Source organism: Oncorhynchus mykiss, chromosome 10 (genome assembly GCF_057628025.1).
Source record: "Oncorhynchus mykiss isolate SJ-2025 chromosome 10, ASM5762802v1, whole genome shotgun sequence".
NCBI lineage: Eukaryota > Metazoa > Chordata > Actinopteri > Salmoniformes > Salmonidae > Oncorhynchus > Oncorhynchus mykiss.
Genome location: NC_143031.1, coordinates 9,876,399 through 9,891,195, shown reverse-complemented (window position 1 = coordinate 9,891,195; position 14,797 = coordinate 9,876,399). Strand labels below are relative to the sequence as shown.

General features: G+C 42.4%; 1 protein-coding gene across 1 annotated transcript; it reads left to right on the top strand.

Annotated features, from left to right (window-relative positions):
• The first annotated feature begins 1,821 nt into the window (after positions 1-1,821).
• fam53c (family with sequence similarity 53 member C) lies at positions 1,822-14,598 on the top strand. The gene is made up of 5 exons (XM_021617543.3): positions 1,822-2,176; positions 5,111-5,367; positions 5,535-5,589; positions 11,466-12,310; positions 13,313-14,598. The coding sequence occupies exons 2-5, from the start codon at positions 5,293-5,295 to the stop codon at positions 13,586-13,588; spliced, it is 1,251 nt and encodes a 416-aa protein (XP_021473218.2). The 5' UTR covers positions 1,822-2,176; positions 5,111-5,292; the 3' UTR covers positions 13,589-14,598.
• The last annotated feature ends 199 nt before the right edge of the window (positions 14,599-14,797 follow it).

Sequence of the window (14,797 nt, the reverse complement as noted above, 5' to 3'; positions counted from 1 at the left end):
TATGTGGAAAATTGACTGTGGGGAAATGGCTCCAGGATAGAGTTCCAGGATAGAGTTCAGTGTGTCAAATCGGAGGGTCTGTTGTCCGGACCTCTGGCAGTCTCTATGGGGGTGCCACAGGGTTCAATTCTTGGACCGACTCTCTTCTCTGTATACATCAGAGGTCGCTCTTGCTGCTGCTGAGTCTCTGATCCACCTCTACGCAGATGACACCATTCTGTATACTTCTGGCCCTTCTTTGGACACTTAACAACCCTCCAGGCAAGCTTTAATGCCATACAACTCTCCTTCCGTGGCCTCCAATTGCTCTTAAATAAAAGTAAAACTAAATGCATGCTCTTCAACCGATCGCTGCCTGTCCAGCATCACTACTCTGGACGGCTCTGACTTAGAATACGTGGACAACTACAAATACTTAGGTGTCTGGTTAGACTGTAAACTCTCCTTCCAGACCCATATCAAACATCTCCAATCCAAAGTTAAATCTAGAATTGGCTTCCTATTTCGCAACAAAGCATCCTTCACTCATGCTGCCAAACATACCCTTATAAAACTGACCATCCTACCAATCCTCGACTTCGGCGATGTCATTTATAAAATAGCACCCAATACCCTACTCAACAAATTGGATGCAGTCTATCACAGTGCAATCCGTTTTGTCACCAAAGCCTCATACTACCCACCATCGCGACCTGTACGCTCTCGTTGGCTGGCCCTCGCTTCATACTAGTCGCCAAACCCACTGGCTCCATGTCATCTACAAGACCCTGCTAGGTAAAGTTCCCCCTTATCTCAGCTCGCTGGTCACCATAGCATCTCCCACCTGTAGCACACGCTCCAGCAGGTATATCTCTCGTCACCCCCAAAACCAATTCTTTCTTTGGCCGTCTCTCCTTTCAGTTCTCTGCTGCCAATGACTGGAACGAACTACAAAAATCTCTGAAACTGGAAACACTTATCTCCCTCACTAGCTTAAAGCACCAACTGTCAGAGCAGCTCACAGATTACTGCACCTGTACATAGCCCACCTATAATTTAGCCCAAACAACTACCTCTTTCCCTACTGTATTTAATTGATTTATTTTGCTCCTTTGCACCCCATTATTTCTACTTTGCACATTCTTCCACTGCAACTCTACCATTCCAGTGTTTTACTTGCTATATTCTATTTACTTCGCCACCATGGTCTTTATTGCCTTTACCTCCCTTATCTCACCATTTGCTCACATCGTATATAGACTTGTTTATACTGTATTATTGACTGTATGTTTGTTTTACTCCATGTGTAACTCTGTCGTATGTGTCGAACTGCTTTGCTTTATCTTGGCCGGGTTTCAATTGTAAATGAGAACTTGTTCTCAACTAGCCTACCTGGTTAAATAAAGGTGAAATAAAATAAAAGGCTTCAACATACTAACTGCATTACGCCAAGCAGCCACAAGATGACACTATACGCTTAGGGTGAATCTTTAATTTTGTTTTACTTGCCACACCAATACCCGCCAATTTGACGCAAATGTATTGTGGGATGATCAATGCGTCTCAGAAAGCCTATTATCAAAAGTGATCTATTCCAATGTTGGGCCCTGGCATTATCTGTCAGGTCTTATCAATGTGTCACGTAAACAACTGATCCTGATTTAGCGAACTACAAGTCCCAAACATTTTTGTCGGTTCAGTCCAATTTTTGCAATTTCCTAGCATGAATGACATTTATTTTGCGCTTGCTTTTTATTTAAAGCATAAATTCCGAGCTATTTTAATGTTGACATATTTTGTATGCACTATTGAATACTCACTGCTTGCCCCCACCCCACCCCCAACTGTAAATGTTATTTATGAATTCCAATCGCTTACGGGCGTGTGAATGTTTTTTTTTTTTAAATGGACGACTGGATGAATTGCTTGTAGGCGATGTATTTTTCAAAGAGAGATAATATCTTTAGATATTTGGCACGCTGATCATATTACATTTTATGTTCCAGATATTGGAATCGACGAATGGTCTGTTACATGTTATGCTTTTTAATGGGTCAATACATCGGAGACCCATAGCCGAACACTAGCGCGGCTGACTAGTCGGGAACTGCACAGGCTACAAATTAGGTTTATCCTTCATGAGCAGTATTTAACCCGTGTGTGCAAGGCCTAAGGTCCGGTGGGCTTCTTGGTCAAGGTAAGAACGACATTAAATCAAGTAGCTGTTACAAAAAGTTGTTGATACCAGCTCCGTTTAATCAGAAAAATAGCTCACTGCATTATATTCTGCATGGCCGTGTTTTGCTAGCACGCGTCCTAGACTCAGCAGAGGTCCTAGGGTGTAGCAATACATGCATGCAATAGCCTCGATAGCTAGGGATTGAATCAGATGGTGGGGAGGGAGTCATTGTTATTGACTAATTTAAGGCCAAAAGCTTTGTTGATTTTAATGTTTGTGTTTGGCTGCAAATCGGCATAATCAGTTAAATGGACGTACGCTGAGCTAACGTTAGCTTGCTAGCCATAGAAATTACGATTTGCGCTTGCGTTAACTGACCGGCTAGTTAGCTACCATAGCATCAGATTGTCACAGTGCGGGCTGGTTGTGGATCTAACGTTAAATCAACAACTAGCTACCAATGTTAGCGGAATAGCTAACGTTAGTTTTTTTTTATTGATGTAGCGATGAGAATGCTTAATATCACGTGAACGGGTTTAGATCGACCTTCAAAACTACGATATAATAATTGTGAATGAATAGCTACTATTGCACACTGGATATGTTTGTAATGGGCCAGTTAATGTGTTATCTACCAGCTACACCTATGTAGCCGTCATTCTGGTCCCCCCCCCTCTCTCAAACTGGCTATATCTCAATCTGCTACATTGGCCATTTGATCATGCAGAAGAGCGTGCCAATTGATAGATTATGACAAGCTTGATAACATACGCACCATACACACACGTACATAATATATATGGCTTTTGTGTTGTCGATATGTGGTTGTAAATCAGTGGCCTTAGGGTACACACTTAAATGTGTTGTGAAATGTAATGTTTTTCATTGTGTATATAAGTTAATTACCTTCATTTCGCTGGACCGCAGGACGAGTAGCTACTGCATTGGTAGCAGCTAATGGGGATCCATAATAAATAGAAAAATAATTAGCGAGATTGGACCTCAGTATGACCCCCTTTCAAATATACATATCCATCATTAAAGGGATACTTACGGACTTTGGTAATGAGGCTCTTTGTTTATCTTCTTCTCCAGAGTCAGGTGGATACCATTTTTATGTTGGTGTCCAGTATGAAGTAAGAGTAAGTTTTGCGAGCCAATGATAACTAGCGTAAGCGCAATGTCTGGAAGTCTATGGGTATCTACTAGTGCAATGACTGGAAGTCTATGGGTATCTACTAGCGCAATGTCTGGAAGTCTATGGGTATCTACTAGTGCAATGACTGGAAGTCTATGGGTATCTACTAGTGCAATGACTGGAAGTCTATGGGTATCTACTAGCGCAATGTCTGGAAGTCTATGGGTATCTACTAGTGCAATGACTAGAAGTCTATGGGTATCTACTAGCGCAATGTCTGGAAGTCTATGGGTATCTACTAGTGCAATGACTGGAAGTCTATGGGTATCTACTAGTGCAATGACTGGAAGTCTATGGGTATCTACTAGCGCAATGTCTGGAAGTCTATGGGTATCTACTAGTGCAATGACTGGAAGTCTATGGGTATCTACTAGTGCAATGACTGGAAGTCTATGGGTATCTACTAGTGCAATGACTGGAAGTCTATGGGTATCTACTAGTGCAATGACTGGAAGTCTATGGGTATCTACTAGTGCAATGACTGGAAGTCTATGGGTATCTACTAGTGCAATGACTGGAAGTCTATGGGTATCTACTAGTGCAATGACTGGAAGTCTATGGGTATCTACTAGCGCAATGTCTGGAAGTCTATGGGTATCTACTAGCGCAATGACTGGAAGTCTATGGGTATCTACTAGCGCAATGACTGGAAGTCTATGGGTATCTACTAGTGCAATGACTGGAAGTCTATGGGTATTTACTAGCATGCTAACAGATACCATAGGCTTCCAGTTCATTGAGCTCGTCAGCTTGTAGTCCTAAATAAGGAATGATTTATCTCGGGTTTGTTCAGCCATTCCTATGGGGAAAGAATAGGGTTTTGTAATAACCTCAGACATTATTGTTGTCGTTTACCACCGGTTTATGCGATCTTGTACTGTTTTGTTCTATGAGATATTAGTCAGTTAACATAACCTTCGTGAATTATGAAGTCTTTATGAGCTTTATGTTATGCTTTATTACATACACGCTTACAAAATTCACAGAAAGGCACGTTAGCTGATGAAGATTATATCGTAGAACAAAACGTACAAGATCTCCTAAGCCTGTTTACCACAGACCTTATTTTCAGTGTTTATCAACAACAACAACAACAACAAAAAACAACAACAAAAAGTCTCCATAGACTTTGTTCAACAAACCATGGCGGATTTAGTGCCTACAAAAAGACGCCATTACTATTGCTCTCTATTGCCATATATTTCCAGTTATGGCGCTAGCTGTAGTTAACTTTCTTCAAACTGCACGCAGAGAAATAAAAAAATGGCAGCCACAAGTTTATCTGACTATGGGGAAATAGATACATTTCCTCATTGCCAAAATCCCAAAGTATCCTTTTAAGGTTACTGGTTGATATATTCGTTTTTGGTTAAATGTTCTGGTTGTTGGACATGTGCGTAGTGATAAATGCTATCTGGAATCTAGGGGACGTCCATAACCTTAACCATTTTAATTTCAAATGGGATAGGGACGTCCCAGGGATTACAGATAGCGTGGACTGTTCAAGAAACCCCGAGTGGCTTCAACAGGCAGGTCAGCCCTGAACAGCAGGCACCTTGAGGTTTCATGCTTTCCCCAGGCACCTGTCACCATTCTTTCTGCACTCACATATAGTGTGTGTCTGAACACATGTTAATGTGCATGTTTCCTAAAGGGTTGTTCAGTGGAGGTGGTGACCCTTGTATTGCCTTTTCCTGTTGAGAAGACAAAAGTGGTAACAGGGCTCCTGTTGTGTGTCTGACTTCTCCCTTCAGGTGAGCTGACTACAGTGATGAACATGCCCCAGTGAGACAGGGCAGGGCAACCTGGCCCAGAGGAGTACTGGAGGTGCAAGAATAGCTTGGATACTCACAATCAGACGGACGAACAGACAGAGGGCCACCCCTCCCCCTAACCCTCCACCTCACCCACCTCCCCTACTCCTCGCAACCATGCCATGGTCACACTGATCGCCGAGCGTCTGCGGGAACATATTCTGGACGGCAACACTCACAAAACGGCCCTCAACGTGGTAATGTTTCTTCTCTTCTGTGTTAGCCTATGACTGCTTGCGTGCCTTTGTCTTGACTGTAATATAGTCCTCGTGTTTAGGACCGTTTATTTCCCCTGCTGTCAGTTTGTTTCTGATTGGTATTTTCTGTGCTGTGGCTCCTCTAAATGAACATGTATGTCTTCCAGTCTCTGCTGGACCCCAACCTAGGAATTTGCTGGCCTGCAGATGGATTGATGCCTGGTGAGTATGTACAAGTATAGCCACTTAGCCTGTGATTCAGCATTACGCTTTGTAACTTTGGCTTTGTGCTGTGCGGTGTTGACACGAGCACAGGGTAATGGGGGTGAATTCCAAATTACAGAAGGGAATTGGTTGTTGAAAGGAGTAAATGAAACATTTTAATAGGGCAAACAACTGTTAGAAAACAACTCGACAACCACCCAGTAGCCTATTCACAACCAATAGTAATCTAATTTCACCTTGTTTAAAAAAAAATAAGACTACTTTTTATGTTAATTTGCAGAGACGTTTTGAAAAACAGTTGGTTTCTGTCAATTGCTCTGTGACAGCACTGGGGGAACCACTCGCTAAACTGGTGGCATAGAAATCAATACAACTGAGTGTACTGGCACTGCAAACATTGCGCACATGTTCAGCATTTTAGCTCATGTAGTTATCCTAGGAAATTATTTTGCACCAAAATGTTGTGACACAATAGACCAGTAGCCAAATTACATGTCACAACGTTTTTGATAATTTACAGATGTCCTTGTCCTTCAATAGAGTGGTATATGGATGACGAGGTGATTTGCAAGGTGTATGCCTATTCATCATTGAAATATGCTGATCATAACCACTGTAATATCATAATAATAACACAGTAATTTTGTAATGTAAAATATGAGACGCAGGAATGGATTGATCAGGGGATGTTCATTCATCAAACAACCCTTTAGCTGTCCTTCTCAATGCCTATCCTGGGGAGTAGCGTAGCTCCAAAAGGCTACTGAGAGTGCACAGTCATGCGGTCTGAATGCTAGCTGACATTGTCTCATCTTTAAAAAAAACACGCCATGGTCTCTGCCTAGAAAACTCCTCGGACTCGCCCATTATTCAAGCCATTATGAGAGAGAGAGGCAGCCCCACTAGGCACGGGGGCAAGAGGTGCGTTCATTTTCCACCTCTCAAAAAGTAGGCTACTGCTAATAAAGTTAAATAGACTGAACAACAAGGGTGAAGGGTTTCCTTCTCCACGACCCCTTGTTTTATATACACCCCAAACAGGAAACCACATTATGCGATCTATTGCATGCATGTACTTTAGGCGGATCATGCAAAGGAAATCTTCTAAAAACAGAAACTACAGTTGGCAGAGATGATTCCTCAAAGCCTCTACTTGTCAGCTATCACTATATACACTACATACTTGTATTTGGTATGATTGTCAATGTCATCTTCAAAGCATAGCATAGCTGTCCCCTTCATACAGTACTTTCCTTGTCAATTCATTATCTTAGAGCCTACTTTCAGGAAAGGAAGGTGTTTTAATACCTTATTTTTGGGTCTGACATACGCTGGTGACTTTGATTGGTGCATTTACGGAGGTGTATGTATGTGTGTGAGTTCGCTGATTCTCTCTATCCTATATACTCACCGGACAGTTTATTAGGAACACCATCAAGTACCTGGTCGAACCCCCCCTTTGCCTGAAGAACAGCTTGAATTATTCGGGGCATTCTACAAGGTGTCAAATGTTCCACAGGAATGTTGGTACATGCTGACACGATGGCTGCAGATTGGACGATGCTACATTCATGCTGGGAACAGCCCGTTCCATCTCATCTCAAAGATACTCTATTGGGTTGAGGTCTGGGGACTTCAAAAAAAAAATATATATATATACATATATATATTTCACCTTTATTTAACCAGGTAGGCTAGTTGAGAACACCTTTATTTAACCAGGTAGGCTAGTTGAGAACAAGTTCTCATTTACAACTGTGACTTGGCCAAGACAAAGCAAAGCAGTGCGACAAAAAACAACAACACAGAGTTACACATGGGATAAACAAACGTACAGTCAATAACACAATAGAAAAATCTGTGTACATTGTGTGCACATGAAGTAAGGAGGTAAGGCAATTTTATTGAACCTTTATTTAACCAGGTAGGCTAGTTGAGAACACCTTTATTTAACCAGGTAGGCTAGTTGAGAACAAGTTCTCATTTGCAAATGTGACCTGCAATAAATAGGCCAATAGTGGTGAAGTAATTACAATTTAGCCATTTACACTGGAGTGATAGATGTGCAGATGAGGATGTGCAAGTAGAAATACTGGTGTGCAAAAGAGCAGAAAAATAAAAACATATGGGGAGGAGGTGGTTGGGTGGATGGACTGCGCAGGCCACTCAAGTAAACTGAACTCGCTGTTATGTTCCAGGCAATGTTTTTTCACTCCTCAATTGTACAGTGATCGCGTGCCCACTAGAGCCGCTTCTTCTTGTTTTTAGCTGATAGGAGTGGAACCCGGTGTGGTCGTCTGCTGCAATAGCCCGTTCGTGACAAGGACCAGCGAGTTGTGCGTTCCGAGATGCCGTTCTGCACACCACTGTTTTCACTGCAGTGTTATTGGTCTGTTTGTCTGTTAGCTTTCCCGTTCTCCTACCACCTCATCAACAAGCTGTTTTCCCCCACAGGACTTCCGCTGACTGGATGTGTGTTTGTCACTCCGTTCTCGGTAAACCCTAGACACTGTCCTGTGTGAAAAGCCCAGGAGGCCGTCCGTTTTCTGAGATACTAGATCCGGCGCGCCTGGCACCGACGATCATAACACGCTCAATGTTGCTTAGGTCTCTAGTTTTGCCCATTCTAAGTTCAATCGAATATTAACTGAATTCCTCAAAGCCTGTCTGCCTGCTTTATATAACAAGCCACACTGTCTGTAGGACCGAACCATTTTCTTCAACGGGGTGGTGTACCTAAAAAAAGGGCTGGTATGTCCATTCAGAAAGGCTACTTCAGGAAACTGTCTGGACTCCATCTCTTTAATAAGAATGAAACGCTCCTGTCATTACGTAATCTTGTAAAAGGCGTGTTTTCAGTAGCTTAGGCTACATTACTTCTCTCAACACGGCGTTCTCTCTTTGACGGACATATGCCAATGCCATCGAATGACCGCAGCAGCTGTGTTTGTGACAAATATTTAGGGAAAAGTAAAAAACCCATCATACTTCGTTTGAATGGTTTTGTGCATCGAAATAGGTTCTGTATAAAAAAAAAATATGTACATACAGAAAAGCCAACAGACAAGAACATATCTCTTTATTTTGACTCAGTTAAATGTTGTCAATACGAAAATGCAACCAACCTGGCATTTCTTAATTTGTTGATTAATATTTATAAGTAATAACCTGAATAATAATAATAATAATAATGTAATGGCATGATAATAACGAAGTGTAATGGCTTGTTTCAAATAGGTTTTTACTAAGAAGCATATCCTTGTAAACAAGTGAACAAACAGAATTTCTGACACAAGACGAATGTCTGTGCTGCAACGAATTAGATCGCGGACAGTTCTTACTGGAGAGGGTCACTGCAGACCCAATGTGTCTGTGACAAGACCATCGAAGTTTCGTGTCACATATGGATAGAGCTGTGCTGGAGATGTTCTTCAGAACCTCCAAGAACATCTGGTGGCGGCAGCCTAGACCAGCTGGACCAGAAGGGCAAATGACAAACGAGTAAGTTGTTTTGTAGTCGGTAGCTAGCTAGCAATATAAGCTATTTTTTTCAAATGAAGCAGTGTTGTTCAGTTTGTGATCGATTCGGCCATAACGGGGCTTACTAGTACCGCTACAAGCCAAGCGAGGCAAGTTGAGCTTGTCAGCTGTGTTTGCTATACCTAAAATGTACTGTAGTCTGTTATAGCTAGCTAACCTCTTTGTATCTTTTTAGGATCAAAGTTGGAGAAATGTTTTGATGATGACGAAGAGTAAAGGAATTCATTTGGATGGAGAGTAAAAGGAATGATTCGTATTCGTTTTTGAGTAACTATACCTGTGTGTTGTAGCTAGCTAGCTGTGTGGTTGTGAGATTCTGTTATGTTCTGCATCGTGTTGCTACAGTAGGAATACAGACAGAACACAACGATTGCCCATGTAAGGCATTTTTGTTTGTCATAATCTTACAGACAATAGAGTTTGGTGGCCTACAGATTATTTTTGGAGTTCTATGTGGAGAGAAGCTAGGCACAGAACACTGAATATCTTTGCCTGCGTGTGTTGTTGGGGCCATTAAAGCAATTAATCCCTCACACGATGGACAGTATGTTGGATACAAATAAATTAATGTCTTTAGACGAGATGTGTTAAGTCCATAACAACAATCTCCCCTTGTTTCAAAGCGACTCCAAACACCTCATTGCACCCACCAAACACACCATATGCAAATATTCCCTTTTTAAAACTAGTATTTATTGTATTTTTATTCTACGGTGTATATACACTGAGTGTACAAAACTCAGTATTAGGAAGGTGTTCTTTAAAAGTTTTTTACACTCAGTGTATGTCATACAACTGTCCCTGCATACTGCTGTGTAAACTCACCTCGGTCTCCAGAACAAAATAAACTTTGTTTTGAATACAATCCAAGTCTACTTATTTTGCTACATTGACTAATCTGTGTTATTGAAACGTGTTTCCTTGCCCACAAATTAAAGTGTAAATGATACACCAACTACCTACATAATTTGTTTTCGCATTAAAGATTATTGTAGTTACTTCCAAATACATTACATGAATATCACAATAAATTCATCATGAAGTTGAAGTCAACACTTGCTTGGTTTCTGATGCAGCTGGAATTGTTTAGTCACTTGTCAGTCACACTTGTAAATAAGATTCTAAAAAAACAAAAACATGTTTTCACTCAATTATATACATATGTACAAGAGCTAGCAATATCTAGACCACAATGCAGTTGTGAGCATACTTTTCATTCTGTATTATACTACAACATCAGTCTTACTCAATATGGATGTTGTGTTTGCTGAACGTTCCAGGCAGAGTCCTGAATGTTCATTAACTGGTGAACCTTGTGTTGGGCAATAGCAGTTGGTCTGGCAGAACTTCATGAGCTCCTTGACCTTGGACTCATAGACTGTACACTTTGGCTCTTGCCAGCCCTGCGCACTCTTCTCCTCTTCTGAGTCAGATGTTGAGCTTGAGCTTGTTCCTGGCTGAAAGCTTTCACCCACTGGGTCCAATGTGTTTATTTGCTCATCATGGAGTCATGGAACAAATTTAGCAAAGGTGACTTCCACTAGGTCCTGGTGCTGAGCTTGATATCGATGCCGCTGCAGGTGTTGATGGGATCGGACTCTGTAAATGGAACACATAAGCCAGTGCCTTTAGCCTCAGCAGTAGCTCGTTAGCTAGCAAATGGTTAGATACGGTCCGATAGGCTGTAGCTAACGTAACCTAATGTAGCTAACGTTAGCTTGCAAAGTTTCAAATCACATCGCCAGATAGCAGCTGGCTAATTACATTAGTTTGCTTTGAAAAGTTTAGCCAGCGAATTATGAAACCTAGCTAGATTTTGGTTTAGATAAACAACTGTTCATTGAACAAAAATATAAACGCAACATGCAACAATTTCAAAGATTTTGCTGAGTTACAGTTCATATAAGGAAATCAGTCAATTGAAATAAATTCATTATGCCCTAGTATATGGATTTCACATGACTGGAATACAGATACCCCAGTCTGTAGTGACTCCGCAACACTGCGATGCAGTGCCTCAGACCACTGCGCCACTCGGGAGGCCTGGAAATTCTTGATTTTTAACATATTATTGGACATATACAGTGAAAGACCAGCGGTGAAATGTCCCTTTTAAAGGGCTAAGTCCACTGTGTTTAATGCATAACAGCGCCCTGTAAAAGTTGAATCATGATACCGCTTTGCATTTTTCTCTCTGTTGGTTGTTGTCAAGAGCAAACTGCAACTACATTGCATCAGGAATGAATTGCCTTCTGTCCATTTTCTCACAATTTAATTAAATTAATATTGACAGTAGTTTGTATTAATGGTATCATCTTTCTTTCTCCTCACAGAGAGCAGTTATTGGCAGTTCAGCCCTCCCTCCAAGCCTGGCCTGCAGGGTGTGCTGAGCTCCAGTTTCCCCCCTGGCCCTGTCCCTTTGGTTTCCCCCGAAACCCACCTCCCAGAGGGGGAAGCCCTGCACCGGCCCCTGGTCCCAAGCACCTCAGTAACGGACCTGTCTTTTCCCGGTGCACCCCCTCCCCCCCCGCCACCCCCCAAACGCCACTGTCGCTCACTGTCCGTGCCAGAGGACCTTTCACGCTGCCGTTACACCTGGCGGCCCAGCGCGTCGAGGGTCTGGACACCTGTGAATCGCCAATGCCACAGTGGAGGGGGAGCGGGGGGGCCTTGTCCGCTTCGTGCTCCTAGCTCGTCTCTAAACTCCTCTCTACACTCCTCTTCAAGCCCCACATTCTTTAGCCTTGCTCTCTCCCCTGACTCCCCACTGCCCTGGAATTTCCCATGGGACCCAAGTGACACTGCTGGAGGAGGCGCCTGCTGCTGTTTCTTCCCCTCTCCGTCGTCCTGCTCATCCTCTCCCTCCCCGCTCCACCCTCCCCCTCCTCCGCAGCGACGCTTCTCACTGTCCCCTGTCCTTATCAGAGAAGCTGCTGCTCAGTTCCTGCCCCCGCCTCCAGTTCCACCCCAATGTGCAGCACCCCCTCCAGTTGTGCCTGCTTCGCCCTCCTCTGCCTGCAGCACCCCGTCCTCTCTTCGCCGAGCCATCCCCCCTCAGCTCCCACGCTGCCACTCCCAGCCCTGCGACCTGCTTCTTCTCAAACCGGGCCTGAAGCGACGGCGTGACCCAGACAGACCATTTGCCCGGCCAGTACTGGATTTCACCAAGATGACTCAGGTAAACAAAAGATAACCGCGGGTCAGCAAATGAATAGAAATGGTTGCCGTATGTAGATTGGCCATCTTCTAGCCAGAGGAAGGTTAAGGCTTAAAATGCATCCTTGTTAAGCTTGTCAAACTACACAGTTTAACCGTACTGTAACAAAGAAACGTTCCAATTCATCAGTGAGATGGACCATTCATTTTATAATATCAGTAGGCATACATGAGGCAAAACTGTCACCCAGACCACACCTGCCTATAATTGTTCTTGTTACCCATTGTCCCAGGCCACAGTTGTCTCGTCTTCTACCCCCCATGCCTTAGGCTCAGCCCTTGAGTTTGGGTGATTGGCAGGGTTTCAATGGCCCTGACTGTAGGCAATGGCAGCTCACTGTTGTACTGTACACCAAGACTCATTCTGGAATTTATTTGCATATACTTTGCATGCAGCTGCTGAATGTCTTTGAGAAAGTCTGGCTTCCCTTGATAGTGCTTCCAGTCACCCCCTGACATAAAAAAAATACTAAGAATACTACACTAAGAAGTTGTTAATTTCCTGCTAAACATGTACATGTGGTATATGTAAAACAGTTGTGTTCTAGCTAAGTTTGGAATAGTCTCTTTCAAAAGCCACAGTCATTTGAAGAGTGAGTCGGGCACACGAGACTAGGCTTAGACCTCTACAGTATTTGTCAGTTCAGCCCAATATATTCAATTTGGCGATACTATCACAGTTAATTTTCAGGGATATGTGGTATCATATTACCCTTGTTTCTACAGTTTGTCACATTTTAACTGAAAAACTATCTTTGGCACCCATGTTAAAAGAATTACAGATATTATGTATGATGGTATATTTTTTCCACTTCCTAGCCAGTTATATCAACTTGGTTTCATTTGATATACCTATTTCTTTATTGTAAATAGAGTCCTGAATGTAAACTGCTCTTGTATTTCTAGAGGCATGATAAAATGTGTAAACAAGGCCTTGTTTGATCTCCTATTTGTGTCTTTCCAGACTCGCAGTACCGACCCCTTGAGTTGTATGGAGCGTGGGAGGCTGGCTTCTGGGGGGGACGTTTGCATGGGCCTTGAGCCTTTCTGGGGGGATTTCAGAGGGTCATGTTCACCAGCAGAGGGGCTGGGAAGGACGAGCATTGGACCTCTAAGCGAGAGTGATGAGGAGGGTGAAGAGGGGGAGGAAGAGGAGGACCCTGATCGAGAAGAGTGTCAGCCGAGTGTCTTTGAGAGGGATTGTACAGAACTAGATTTGAGCCTAATTGAAGAAAATTAAAATCTTGTTAATTGGAGACTGTTTTTCCCCTCTAGCCCCAGCATTCAACACTCCACCCCAGCCCTGCTCCGCTTTCATCAGCAGGGCTCTCAGGAACACGACTTCTCTCTCATGGGATGAGCTTGGGTGTATATATATAATCTCATTGACAACAGTCATGAATTGCCTACTACCAATAAGAACAATTCATGCAAGTAGCCATGGATGCGGTCTTTCCATCAGAGTACATTCCAGAACCAGTTGCTGAAACATTCTTGTGAATAATCTGAATGCTGGAGATGCCAGCTATTCCCGTAGTGTGTGTTGAATGGCTTCTTAATGCGCCCTCAAACAGACTAGGATGGAATGTTAGAAGACCAACAACCTTCTGGTCACTTGCTTTCTTTTACATGACTTTTACAATCCTCTTGATTGTCTTTTTCGGTACAGTAGTAAGAATAGACTTTCTTGAATGATGGTGATGAATTGAATATCTGTGTTTTGTTAAGTTTGATGCAGAAGGGCAGTATGTCATTGCAGTTTTATTCCTGCGGTCCTTATATTTCCTGGTAAACAATCCACATGATTCAGCATAAGCCTTAAGAACAACTTTTTTTCTGTAAACAAAAAAAAAAATACTATGAAAATGAAATGAATTGTGTAGCAGTTGATATTAGTCCTTTTGTTATTTATTTTCTGCTGTTTTCTTAATATTTCTTATCTCTAGGACTCGTCCTCTGAATATAGAGATGTATAGACATTGATAATGAATGCACTGTGTTTGACAAGTTAAACAAAAACCTGAAAATGGGAAGCAACCACTGAGGGCACATTGTAATATTGTATTATACAGCGATCATTTTGTTGAAAACAAGTTATGTGTAAAGCTGGTAGCTGACAGACCCGGGGAAGGCCATTGCTGTCTTTTAGAGATGTTTTTTATTGTATGTGTTAAAAAGATGGTGATTTCAAACTCCGTTTGTGTATAAATAAAGTTTATTGGAAATTATTTTACAAGGAAAGGAAACAAAGAGTCTGAGCTTTTTTGAAAAGAGTATGGGGAAGGGCTTTTCAACTGCATGTGATCTAGTCTTTACCATTTTACTTGTACTTATTTTAAGCACATTTATATATCATATTCCCTTTGATCTCAAGCATGTATGTCAGGTATTTGTCCTCATCCACCATAAATGAGTGGCCCCCATCCCACTCGCCACAGTACAGGGAATA